This window comes from Camelina sativa, chromosome 15, assembly GCF_030686135.1.
Source record: "Camelina sativa cultivar CO46 ecotype springtype chromosome 15, ASM3068613v1".
Classification (NCBI taxonomy): Eukaryota; Viridiplantae; Streptophyta; class Magnoliopsida; order Brassicales; family Brassicaceae; genus Camelina; species Camelina sativa.
The window spans coordinates 7,351,352-7,364,823 of record NC_141894.1 but is presented as its reverse complement, the minus strand read 5'-3'; the positions used below and the strand labels follow the sequence as shown (position 1 = coordinate 7,364,823).

General features: G+C 30.4%; 1 protein-coding gene, 1 long non-coding RNA gene and 1 pseudogene across 5 annotated transcripts; 2 read left to right on the top strand and 1 right to left on the bottom strand.

The window, feature by feature from the left end:
* The first annotated feature begins 400 nt into the window (after positions 1-400).
* LOC109129079 (putative 2-oxoglutarate-dependent dioxygenase AOP1 pseudogene) lies at positions 401-1,055 on the top strand (annotated as a pseudogene).
* Positions 1,056-5,391: 4,336 nt separating this feature from the next.
* On the top strand, positions 5,392-5,751 carry LOC147926346 (uncharacterized). Its single transcript, XR_015582800.1, has 3 exons — positions 5,392-5,464; positions 5,565-5,612; positions 5,708-5,751. It is a non-coding gene; the product is annotated as an uncharacterized LOC147926346 (long non-coding RNA).
* Positions 5,752-7,460: 1,709 nt separating this feature from the next.
* LOC104745911 (putative pentatricopeptide repeat-containing protein At3g15930) lies at positions 7,461-10,427 on the bottom strand. 4 transcript variants are annotated; one of them, XM_087489521.1, is made up of 3 exons: positions 10,135-10,412; positions 9,831-10,049; positions 7,461-9,703 (listed from the first exon to the last, which is right to left on the bottom strand). In XM_087489521.1, the coding sequence occupies exon 3, from the start codon at positions 9,667-9,669 to the stop codon at positions 8,302-8,304; it is 1,368 nt and encodes a 455-aa protein (XP_087345647.1). In that variant the 5' UTR covers positions 9,670-9,703; positions 9,831-10,049; positions 10,135-10,412; the 3' UTR covers positions 7,461-8,301. The 4 variants fall into 4 exon arrangements, with proteins under 4 accessions (XP_087345647.1, XP_087345646.1, XP_010465588.1 ...); XM_087489520.1 differs by having other exon boundaries at positions 9,831-10,427; XM_010467286.3 differs by having other exon boundaries at positions 7,461-10,049; positions 10,135-10,399.
* Positions 10,428-13,472: the final 3,045 nt, after the last annotated feature.

Below are 13,472 nucleotides of genomic sequence, written 5' to 3'. Positions count from 1 at the left end.
GAGCTATCTATTTATCGAAGGTATGGGTCTGATTTTGCTATTTTTTTTTTTTTTTTGGATTGTAGCCTATTTCGCTGATGTGAATAAACAAAGATGGATCTGAATATCTGATGGTGTGTCACACTAAATTTGGTGAATCTGAGGAAGCTTCTGGAATTGGTATAAGATTTAATTTGTTTCCAAAGATGTTTTTTCTAGCTACTCTGTTTCCTCGTAACATAGTCGTTTTGGTATTTATTTTTTTACGTGTGGTTTGATTCATCAGATGCTCAAAGACGGCAACAGCTGGAAGAGACTGAACAGAAACTGGAAGGTAACTTAATTTGCCTATATATATACATGCATGTCATAGTAAAACAGAGGTGTCGATTATAATTAAGATAGTATAATATGCAAATTAATGCAATATATATATTTCAGCAAGAATGTTCAGTCCTTTGCGGCAAAGCTATCACAATTAGATGTGACTGTGAGGACAATGATCATGGAGAGTTTTGGGCCCGAGATATACGTGGAGGCTCATCTTAATTCATTGAAGAACACTGAAGAAGATCAGCTAGGACTTGACTCTCATACTGATAAACAATGCCTCACCATACTTTGCCAGAACGATGTAGTAGATGGCTTGGAGATCAAAACCAAAGACGGTGAAGAGTGGATCAAAGCTAAGCCATCTCAAGACTCTTCTTTCCTCGTTATAGTTGTCTTCATGTAAAATCAAGCTTTTGGTCAAGTTTCATTCTCTACATTCTTTAATTATGTGATCAACTACATATACATATAAAGAGATGGGTTTTGCAGACGTTGTTGAACGGTGGGGTGTTTCCTCCGACTCACCCTGTGGTTATAACAGGAATCAAAGATCGGCTCGTGGCTGGATTGTTCTTGCGTCCTAAAGAGGACTTATCATAAATGCTCCAGCGGAGACAATAGATGATCATGACCATCCTCGCCTTTATAAACCTTTTGATTATGATGATTAATTGAAATTCACCTCTAAGAATAATACTAAAGGGATAGATCTAGATAATCTCAAGACGTACTTGTGCCTTTGAATATGTGTGATGCCTTGCGAATAAATTAAACTATGTATAAATTTATCCTGAATTTGTCCATGACTTGACTCACAAGCTTGGCCTCAAGGCAACATCACCTTTTCGGGTTCTCTTTCTTATTTCATGTCACTTTTAAAAAGTTCTATCAGAATTTTAGCCATTTGTTCGCACTTCATATAAAATATTTGAAATAATGTTTATCCGTTTATATCTAGCTTTATCATAATAATCTATATAATAATAACAATCTGAATAAATGTTGTTGTTGCGATTTTTCATCGTACCTTTTCGTAAAATATATATTTTTGACAGAAAATTTTAACAGTTGCATCTCTCTAAAAAGTTGCGTCTGTTAAATGTAGAGTTGTGTTTCTTACAAACAGTTATGTCTATTCAAATGTCCACATCTTTATAAATTTATATGTAAGTGACTTCTCATCATTGTATTCAAATTTTCATTGTTTTATATTTTTGACAGAAATATTTTACAGTTGCGTCTCTTTAAAAGGTTGCGTCTGTTGAATATAGAGTTGTGTCTTTTACAAACAGTTGTGTCTATTCAAATGTTCACATCTTTAGAAATCTATATATAAATAAATTCTCATCATTATATTCAAATTTTCTTTATATTTGTATTAGTCAAAAGAGAATTTGTTAGATATGACGTCTCATCACTGTAAGAAATTTATTGCAGTTTGATATTTTTTGTTAATCGTTGTAATATTTAATTATATTCAGTCTCTAGGTATACATCTTGATAAATTATTAATTTTAATATATTAAAAATATATTTTAGTCGTTTAATTGAACCATTACAACATTGCTATATATAATATTTAAGATCACATCACTTGGATAAAATTTTCATAAATTATTATTTATTAGTTTTAAATAACTAAAATATATTTAAATGAATTGTTGCAACCTTTCAATTACACCACGACAAAATTTGTTTATTTAATGAACCATTAAAACTTTTGATTTATCTTATGAACTGTTGCAATTTTTGGTAACTTTGATATTTATGGTTGTGTCTACAATACTAAAATATATTTAAATAATTTTTTGTTTTCGTTTAAGTAATCTGAAGATACTCTCTTTAACCATCTATTCATCGAGGGTTATCATTCTATTGGTATGAATCCAAACCGAATTTCTTTTTTAGCTGTTAAAAAATGTGGTTCAAGTTGGTTTTTCAGAAAATGAGAGCATATTGGCTCGTATATGTTTTTTTTTGTCACAAGTATATATTTGTCTACTCCATGCTTTTCGATTAGAAAACTAATTGTATTATAGAAAACAATATGGATTTCTATATTTGTAACTTTAAAAAAAAACATCTGATTATGAAATATCAAGGTAAAAATAAAAATAAAATATCACAGTTGGTTCTATTATATTTTCTACTGCTAGGAATATTCAGTTTATTGGGAGATGGAATACCAGTGATCAACAGATCTGTTTTCTAAAAAGATTGACAGTTGAGATGATTGTCCAATAAACTATCTTGACGACAAAGACTTATCTACAACTTCATATAGGTTAAGGAAATTTGTATATTTAGTTCTAGTCATAATACACTTAAATTGAAATCTTAACCCCAACTGATACTGAAATATGAAATATTTTAAAAGTTTGAAAAGGTTTTGGATTCTGACTGCCAAAATAAAAGAGGAGCGTGTCTAATTGATTCGCTGCGTGTGAGAGCAATGAACCCAACCGTCCTTGGCCGACCATCGTCCTTAGTCACGCACATTGTGATGTTACATCATACACCTAAATATTATTGTTATATAAGTTCTAACTATTATTGTTCCCCTCTAATATTTATTATATTATTTATTTATGTCAGACTGAGGATAATTAACCATCATCTTACGTGGAGAAAAATAAGTAGTAAGTACATTCAGTATTAGATTAACCATATACAGTAGAACCTCTATAAATTGATACTCTTTAAATTAATACTCGCTGTAAATTAATAAATTCTTTCGGTCCCGAGTTGGGCCGATGTAAAAAATAAAAAATTTCGATAAATTAATAAGATAATAATTTTTTTGGAAATCCTATGTAAAAATATGGTCCCATCAATATCATAAATTAATAATTAAATAATATATATATATATATATAAGAAAATTTAGTGAATTATGACTCTATTGTTGTTTGCATATTCTTGAATTTGCATTCTTTTTGGAGCTCATCTCTAATTTTTTTTCATTGTTGTCTTTTCAAATCGCATCCAAAAATTCTAAAGATTTCTAAATGCGATAATTAATTCTTTATATGTAGTTGGTTCTAAAATTACCACAATATCTTATTCGACTTCATCATTAACATGAATGATACTAGTAGCAATTCCTTCTAAACTCTAAGCTTCTAATATTTATCATTTTTAACTAAACTCAACTTAGCAATTACGATAAACAAGATTATAAATTAAGAAAAAAAAATTAAAATATGAATGACAACAAAAGTATCTTATTTTGTAATACAAAATTTTCAAAATTATGAAGATTAAAAATCTCTTCATAAATTAATAAAATATTAATTTATCGATAAATTAATAATTATTAATTTATCGATAAATTAAAACCTCTATAAGTTAATAAAATTTCATGGTCCCGACCTTATTAATTTATAGAGGTTCTACTGTATATATATAATCTACTATAATTGCCAAAATGTTTAATGACTATAGGTTGTTTTATATAAAAATATGTTTCATCTATAAAATGATAGTTGTTTGTATTATATATTCATTTACAATACTGCCTTTATGAAAATAGATATATTATTTTTTATATGAATATATAACTGAGTTTTTGATTCAAATACATAAAATGTGTGATAATTTTCTGTTTAGTTATATTCAAATTTGAGAGGATTTGTAATTTTTTTACTGATTAACTGAATAGTAATATTTATATTCATTTTTTATGAAGTAAAAATTGATTTTGGAAATAGAAATATGTTTGAGTTATGCTAAAAAAATATTAAAATAGTTAATTGAAATGAATTAAACAAATCATTATGTCATTTTAAGAATGGTCTTCAATTAATATTATTAATATTTGTAATTTATTATATGATTATTTAAGAAATTTATAGTGTGTTTTACAATGTATTCATAATTTTATCATTTAAAACAAAACAAAAAAGGAAAATTTAAAAATATAATCATTTACATATCATATTTGACAACAAGTTGTAACGGTTCATAAAATATACAAAATATGATTTTAAGGTTAAGAAGAGAAGGCACGACTGTAGATTGCATTTATTCATTTTTCAGAAATTAAAAAATATTTTATGAAAAGACACAGATAAAAGGTTACGAATAAAAGCGAACGAAATAACACGACTGCAATGTAATCTTATGGCAGTTAATCGTAAAAATTTGTTTAATTTGATGTGTGTAGCATTGATAATTATTTATTTAATCATATGTGAAAGTAAGATTATTTTTTAAAGAATATTTTTCAAATCAAATATAAAGAATGTTTCAAAAATTTGTATGTTTTTGAAATTTTTATTAAATAGTTTAGGAATCCTAATAGTTTAATAAATAAATTTAATTAAAGAATTTTTGTAATAAATATTTTACTAAAACGAGTTCTCCCGCAATATGGCGGGGCTCTATACCTAGTTTTATAAAAAAAGAACGTAAAACAGAATTATTGATTAGAAAAATACTCCGTGTCTTATTCTTGTTTCAAAGAGATTGATTTTTTTTACTAACATTTTATCATTTACTGCTACAATTTTGTAAATTTTACGAATCATTAATTGAGAATAATTAATGCATTTATAGCGAAATATTAAATGTTTTTCTTAATTTGTGTAAAAACTCTACAAAGTTAATTTGTGTAAACTTGAGTTCGGAGGTAAGTGAAGATGTTTTACTCTGTTTTTGCTCTGTTTTCTTAAAAGTTAAAACTCTCCTACAGTTGATTATGTGTCTGGAAGAAGCCTTGGATCAACATATTGACGACATGAAGAGTTTGTTTGTCTTCTTTTTTATTTCTTAATTACAGCCCATGTCAATGAACTTAAAAACGCTGGATCTGATGGTATCAACAAAGTTGATGAATCTAAGGATGATGAAGAAGATTTTAAAGAAAAACAAATTCTTCCTCTTTAATATGATACTTTTTGCTAAGAGATTGCTCTAATACTGTCTTTGTTGTTTAAGCTGCTAGGAGACATCAGATGTTGGAAGCCATTAAACGCGAGTGTGAAGGTACCTTTCTATGTTTCGGTCTAGCTTTTAAGTTTAAGTTTTTGAAACTACTGTTGTTGATAGAGTCTTACTTACAAAAGAGTTACTTGCAGGCTTGCAGCTGCTGCTGCTGGATTTGAACAACTAAAGATTGATGATTCCACCCAAGGAATAAATGATGAACAATGTAACAGAACACTCTTCCTCTAATACTTTTTACGATCTCATTTTTGTTCTTCCTATATATTATTCTAAGTCCAAGTTCTCTGTTCCTTTTTTTGTTACAGCTGCAAAGAGACAAAGCATGTTGGATGAGATTGAACGTGACTTTGAAGGTATCTCTACATAACATTTATCTTTTCAATCAAGTTCTTGAAATATAAAAAGTTAACTAACAATCGGTGTCGGTCTTCTGTTTTCTTACTTGCAGCTGCTACAAAGGGTCTTGAACAACTAAAGGCTGATGATTGAACTTGACTCAACGATGAAGAACACGGTAAAGAAATTTCTCTCGTTTTTACGTTGTTTGATGCCTTGTCTGCATAATATAGTACTCTTGAGTCAGATTTTGCTGTCTTAATGTAGCTGCAAGGAGACAAAAGATGCTAGAAGAGTTCGAAAGAGAGTTCAAAGGTAAGTATCGTGATCAACAAGTATATTGTCTTAATTAGATATCTTCTGCAGACTAGACCTCTGTTTTTTTCCCACTTTTTGCAGAAGCTACACAAGGTCTTGAAGAACTAAGGCACTCAACCTCAAGCATTGATGATGAAGCGCACTGTACAATTGTGTTTCCCTCTATTTTAATGATCTTTTAGCCTCGGGTACAGTATTCAAACTATTTTCTGGTTTCCTTTAGCAGTAACCAGACGGAAAAAAATAAAGAGCAGTAGCAAAAATACTTAGAATCTAGGGGGTGTATTTAACTTAACATTTTAGAAGATTTGGGGGTATTTTTAAAATCCACTGTTATTGAATCATTGATTTTTAAAAATCATCCGAAATCTTGTGTTATTGAATTTGAAATTTATATAAATCATTTAAAATCATTCACAATCTCTTGTTATTCAATCAATAATTTATAAATCTCACTTCAAATCCACTGTTATTCAAAATATCACAAAGTTTTTTAAAATACTACTAAATGAGATTTTAGGAGACTTTTCAAACATTTTTTAGTTCAAAAATATGACTTACAAAATCTCACCTTTGATGGTGAAATTTTGAAGGATTTTTAATAAACAGAGTTCCATTCCAAACCAATTACAAAATACACACTTTTAAAAAGAACCTCCATCCATTAACGACGAAAGAAAAAAAGAACCCCATCTTTGCAACTTGTCTTCTTCTTTGCTCTCTCTCTTTGTCTCTTAACTCTCAAATACATATACCTAAAAAACCAGAAGGTGTGTATTTGTTAATAAATAGAGTGTTCTTCCGAAAGCTGTCTTACTATAGTTAGCCAAATTTTTACGCATCTTCTCCATCCAGAAAGCAATGATTCAAATTCAACAACATCCAGAAGCACAGAGAAGTAATTAAACTTTTTTCCCTTGGGAATGGCACAAAGACGTCTGAAAAGAACAAAAGAAAACAAATCATCAAAAAATATGGATGATAGATCCTATATCTAAATAAATTAAAATATCATGTCTTTTTACCATTTGCTGGAACAGAATAACACTTGTCGTCGCATTGAAAAGAGGGGAAGTCCTTCATCAATCATCACCCATGGTCCTATACTAAAAGCTTACTCCTAAAATCAAACTACAAGACGTGAAGAAAAAAGAAAAAAAAAAGTCCCTTTGAATGATAATCACACACACCAATCTGAAGTGCTCATTGTTATCAAATCCTCCATTCTAACGCATGCAAAACTCGTAAATTGTATGTCTGTATATATCTTTTAAGTAGATGATTTGAAAGTACATTGTGAAAGTACACACATGAGAAGTAGAGATCTCACTAATACAAAACATGATCAGACTTCAAACATCTCGAGAACGAGACATGTTGAAATCCAAGTTGCTATTTTTTTTTAGAAAAAAATATCCTAAAATCACCTAAAATTCAATAACCAAATCTCACCAAATTCCAAATCATTTTCTAATCAAATCATTTAAAATCTCTAACAAATAATCAAATCTCCTAAAATTTTACTCAAATCACTCAAAATTATAAAATATTAAAATCCCATCAAATCTCCTTAAATATCAAGTTCAATACACCCCCCTTAGAATCGTCTATACTCGACAGTAAAGCTATACATGATCTTACATATTCATATGGTACTTATAAAAGCATCCATATTTGTTTTTTTTCCACCACAACCAACAAAATGGCGATAGAGTCCAATGAATTGCTCAGTTAGATAAAGATGTGAAGATTGCAGTATATCGAGTCCAAAATATGCCCCTGGCTCTTGTTCAAGTGCCAGACCCCATTCAGCTACAGAACTCTGTGTGGATCATATGAAGCATGTTGGGGTTGTTCTGAATGTCTTGATAAGCAAGTATGGTGATCTTCAGGTGCAACCTTGAATAGGCTTGGCTCTGAGTTCCAGAAGCTTTTTGGTTATTGGTCAGACATCTCAGGCTCATGTAGACTGTAGAGGATCAGAACTTACAGTGCTACAGGTGATGCTCAGTTTGTACATGTGAGTGTCAAGCACATTTCCAAAATGTTGCCAGTTCGCGAAACCAGATTATGTTGTCTATGGGGTTGGTCTGCAAGGTGCTTACTTGAATGTGTTCTTCCAGTTCTTTGTTCCTGGCTGTCCCGACAGTCAGATAAATCTATTAGTGGCACTGTAGGCTTCCCATTCTGGATCCAGGCTCTAACCGAAGGTTGTGTTGAGTACATTTGTGAACAATTAACTGAACCATGTGTCGTTGTCTCTTATCTGACAGTCTATAGTTCTGTTCACATCTCAGGGTTCTATATAATCTTGAACAACAGTGTATCTCTAGCTTCAGAAGCAATGACCTCAAAAAGCCAAAGCTAAATTCTTTATGAAAAATGATCTTACCCAGCCTCGAACAATGATTCGGAAGTATCAGGCAAGTATGCTGCAAATGTCGACTCTTGGGTTAATTCTTCTAGTTTCAAGTAAATCTCTTCAGATTGAAGATGTGACTTGTCTCCAGCAACAAATTCGTGAGCAAACCCGTTTACGTCGATTAAACTGAAGCCTGGTGTCTTCTTAACTGTGATGTCTATCATCTTTCTTCTAACTTCTCCCAAATCCTCCCATCTTTCGCAACCTGCATATATATTGCATAGTAAAGCGTAAACAGCCCCATTATCAGGTTCCAACTCAAGAATTTTCTTAGCTGCCAATTCAGCCATTGGTTCATCATTATGAAGTCTACAAGCACCAAGTAGAGCTCCCCACACAATCGAGTTTGGATTCATTGGCATGTTCCTTATTATCACATATGCTTCCTTGACTAGCCCAGCTCGACCAATTAGGTCAACCATACATCCATAATGTGCTAAACTCGGCTCAATATTATGGTCGCTTCTCATCTTGGCGAAAATTTTTCTTGCTTGGTCTACCATACCACTATGGTTACAAGCAGAGAGGACGCCAAGGTAAGTAATAGCATCTGGTTGTATTGACATTTCTTGCATTTGTAAGAAAACTTCAATGGCCTCTTGACCTTGTCCATTGTTGGCAAGACCAACAACCATGGCTGTCCATGTGAATTTGTCTCTCTGATCCATGTCACTGAAAACATTCTGAGCTTTCTCAGAACACCCACATTTGAAATACATATCGATCAAAGCATTCCCTACAACAACATCGTTCTTGATCTTGTTTTTGTCTATGTACGTCTTCACCCATTCACCAATCTCCAAGGAACCTAGATGAGCACAAGCTGTGAGAACACTAACCATGGTAAACTCATCGGGTATCATACCTGCACATTGCATCTCGCGGAACATTTCCAGAGATTCATTGAAGCAATCAGCTCGTAGGTAACCATCAATCATAATAGTCCACGAGACTCTGTCTCTCACTGGCATCTGATCAAAATATGTTCTAGCTAACTCTAGATTCCCTGACTCAACAAACCCTTTCACAATAGATGTCCAAGAAATCACATCCCTAGTCTTCATACTCCTGAAAATCCTTACCGCTGTATCCATTTCCCCGCAAGCAGCACATGCATTAACAAGAGCATTCTCCAATTTCAAACTAGGTTCCTTCATACATTCACTAACATACCCATGAACCCTTTTACAGAGATCCTTATCTTTTACCTTGGAACAAGCCGAGAGAACAAGAAGTAAGGTAACAGAAGTTGGAAAAACAAAGTTCCTCTCCATCTCAGCAAAAAGTTCCATGCTTTCTTCGTATTGCCTCATCCTATTATACCCAGAGATCATCAAGTTCCAAGAAAAGACATCCTCTTTGCATCTCCTGTCGAAAACCCCACGAGCCATATCCATTAATCCACAAAAAGAGTACATTTGAACAAGACCATTCTGCACATAAAGGTTATTGGAACCTAATCCAAATTTCGCAACATGGCAATGCAGCTTCTTACCACAAGCCAACGCTCCATCTCGCTTAAGACTGTTCAACAAGAAAGGAAACGTGTGGCTATCCGGAGTCACACCTTCCTTCAACATATTCAAATACAATCTAACTCCTTGCCCACCACAATCCTCTACCCTTGACCATCCCTTGATCATATTGTTCCACACAACCACGTCTGGTTCAGGTATTTTCACAAACAGCTTACAGGCGTAACTCATGTGGCCACCTAGACGAGTACACCAGAAGAGTAAGAGCTTCTTTTGCACGGTTGGGTTTGGTGATAGACCTCTCGTAATGGTTTGGGAATGTACCTGCTTGAAGTGGTCTGTCGTTTTGCAAGATCCAAGGATAGAGATGAAACGAGAGTAAATCATTGGATATAGATTCTGTGATCGTTGAGATGGACAATACTTTAAAAGATCGTTAATTTAGGGTAAAAAACTGGAGAGTTTAGTGGATTTCGCAGAATCCATTGCCAAAAATACGAGAAAGCAACAGCGAGCTCGGACAGCGACGGACTCGGCCGTCACAGTATTGTTCTGTCGTCTCTTTTACAATCGGTCGAAGGGAACCGGGTCGCATAACGGGTGTTTAACAAACCAAACTAACGCACCGTTTTTATTCGATAGGTTTACTACTTTTTTTTTTTTTTTACCAAAATCAGTTATCCTAATTTTAAACGAATGTATTTAGAGAGGGTATTAAACTTGTATTTTAGAAGATTTTAGAGTACTTTTAAAATCACTTGTTATTCAGTTGATGATTTTTAATTATTTTATTAAATTTTATTAATTTTTATATTGGCATAACTTGGGAACAACAAAATTTATTAATCTATAGTGTTTATTAATTTATAGAGTATTAATATATAGAGGTTTTACTGTATATATATATATGTCTACCACACGCTTATTAAAATATATATATATATACTAATTAAAAATATCAAATGATAATTCAAGATTAAAAATAACTAACATATATATATATATATATATTCGGTATGCCCGAGATTATTGAAAAAAATAACACATTATTTAAACTTGTATTTAGAAATCAATAAATGAATAATATGTATTTTTAACAAATAATTTAAAATTGATGAGTCAATCACACATAATTTTTGTTTAGATTTCTAAATTATTTGAAACCCATTCAACAAATAAATTATCCCTTAACCTTTTTGATATGGTTTGGTTTCTGATTGGAGATTAGTTGTAATATATAACTAAGATTTTGTTTGTTTGTTTAATCTTGTTGGCCAACCATAAATTTCGAACCTAAAATATCGTTTGACCAAAGTTCTATTTTGTTCAATTGCGTCTAAATTTAGTTAATACTATAAAAATAGTATTATTTACTAATTAAATAGAAAACCTATTCCACAGTAAAAACTATAAATACTACAAGTGGATGCTCTTATTACTCAAACAATTATTTTTATCCAAAAATGAATCGTCTAATAGTTTTCCTGTTAGTTACTGCCATTTATTTTGGAGTAAATGAAGCTTGCAACTTAAACGAGATAGTATTTATAAACAAACTCGGACCCGGTAGAGTTCTCCAATATCAGTGCAAATCTAGTGGCAACAAAAATACAGGAGTCCAGTATGTAAACAACGGTGGCACAAAAGTCTATAAATTCAAGGATGAGGGATACGATAAATCACGTTGGAGTTGTCGTGCTGAGCACGGGATTAAAAGAAGGGTTTATGTTGACACTGAAGTATACCGTCGAGATAAAGGTGTTCCTATATGTGGTGAACTTATGGAATTTACTGCAAAACTGGATTATATATATGTTAGACCGGATAGAGTGGGTAAACCAGTACCCCTGTGGCCTTGGAAAAAGGTATGAAATAATGCGCTTTATTTTGCTTAATACTCCCTCTGTATCAAAATACTTGATGTTCTAGAATTTTTACATGAATTAAGAAAAACATTTAATGTCTAGTAATAAATGTATTATTTATTTATAATAACATATTTTTATAATTATTAACCAATAGTATTTCATCAAACTTTTAAATTCTCATTTAATGATTATTGAAATTTGCAATTTCTTAATATTAATTGATAAAGGTATACAGAAAATCATCCTTTGTGATACAAGAAAAAATACTAGAACATCAAGTATTCTGATACAGAGGGAGTACTATTTAATTTTATGCAATTTTTTTGCAGCCTATGTCCTAAGCCATACTAAATCATTTATCAAATTGTTTTTTTTTTTCATAAAGAGATCATTTGTTATCTAAATGTATTGTATCAATGTTTTAAATAATAGCATTGATGCTTTTTTGTTTTTTTCAGATGACTCTATATCTAATTATTTGCTTTACTTGTAATAATATATATATATATATATATATCCCAGATTAGACGGTTCAATAGGCAGATATAAGAAAAAATGCCAAATCTTTAAGTAATATTCTAAATATCAATTTTATATTTTATTTGACTTCTTTTTAAAAATAAACTTAATTCAGAGTTCATACACTTCATCATGCAATACAATTTAAATTTATATTACATATAAATAAATTAAATTTTAATTATATGCACTCAATTTCAATAAGTAAGACTCATAATTTTCATATCAATAAATATGTGTATTATATTAAATTTATACTATTACTTAGTATTAAAAATCAATAAAACAAAAACCTCAAAGTAAAACAAAAAATGAAAATAATTAGTATCTCATATTTGAAAACTAACATTATCTTAAGTATAATGGTTCCCTATATTGCTATCTTATACGTAATAATGTTACAACTTGTCCAACTATTAAAAAAAATATTAACATTATCATAAATTAATCAAAAATTCTTATAATTCCATTACTTTTCTTCAAATTTATTAAGCTATCCTGAAAATTCGATGTAAAAATAAGATTTGAGGTAAATTTAATAATCCCAATAAAATAAAATAAAAAGAAGAATATATGCATTATACGTAAATATATGTTCTAAGTTACCTAAACATATGAATTTTTTAAGAAAAGTTTGGTCACATCATTAAATTATGACAAAAGAAGAAAAGAAGATATGAGATAGTTTATAGAATTTTCATGTAGCTTTAGTTAAGATATGAAACATCCTCGTAAAAATGAGAGAACCTCGTAAGAAATTCATTTTTTTTAAAAGCTTCAACAATAGAACGAAGTTAAATTTATGCTCATATATTTGAAGAAACTATTGTTTTATGAGACAGTTTATTTGTTTATATAGAGGTGAGTATGTACAATACTTTTTCTTTTAGGATTAATAATTGACTGTATAATTTCTTTAATTATGGTATATATTATATTCATTTATTGTATAATTTCTTTACTAATTTTTCTTTTATATTTTAAATTTTTTTGAATTTTTTTTTAGTTTTCATATGATTATTTTTAATATTTAAGTTTGTTAAAACAAAATTTCAATATCACACATGTCAAAATTAAAACTCTAACCGGTTAAGTTAACACGTGTCGCGATCACGTGAGTTACTAACTTTGAAAATCAACCTTTATATAATTAGATAACGTTTGCACTCTTACCTCTCACAATATAATATTGCATGTATTATTAATGTATAGCTTATGAATTTTATGTTGCTGGAATTAAAAAGTGGGATATAGTCAAATTAAATGTTCTCCTTC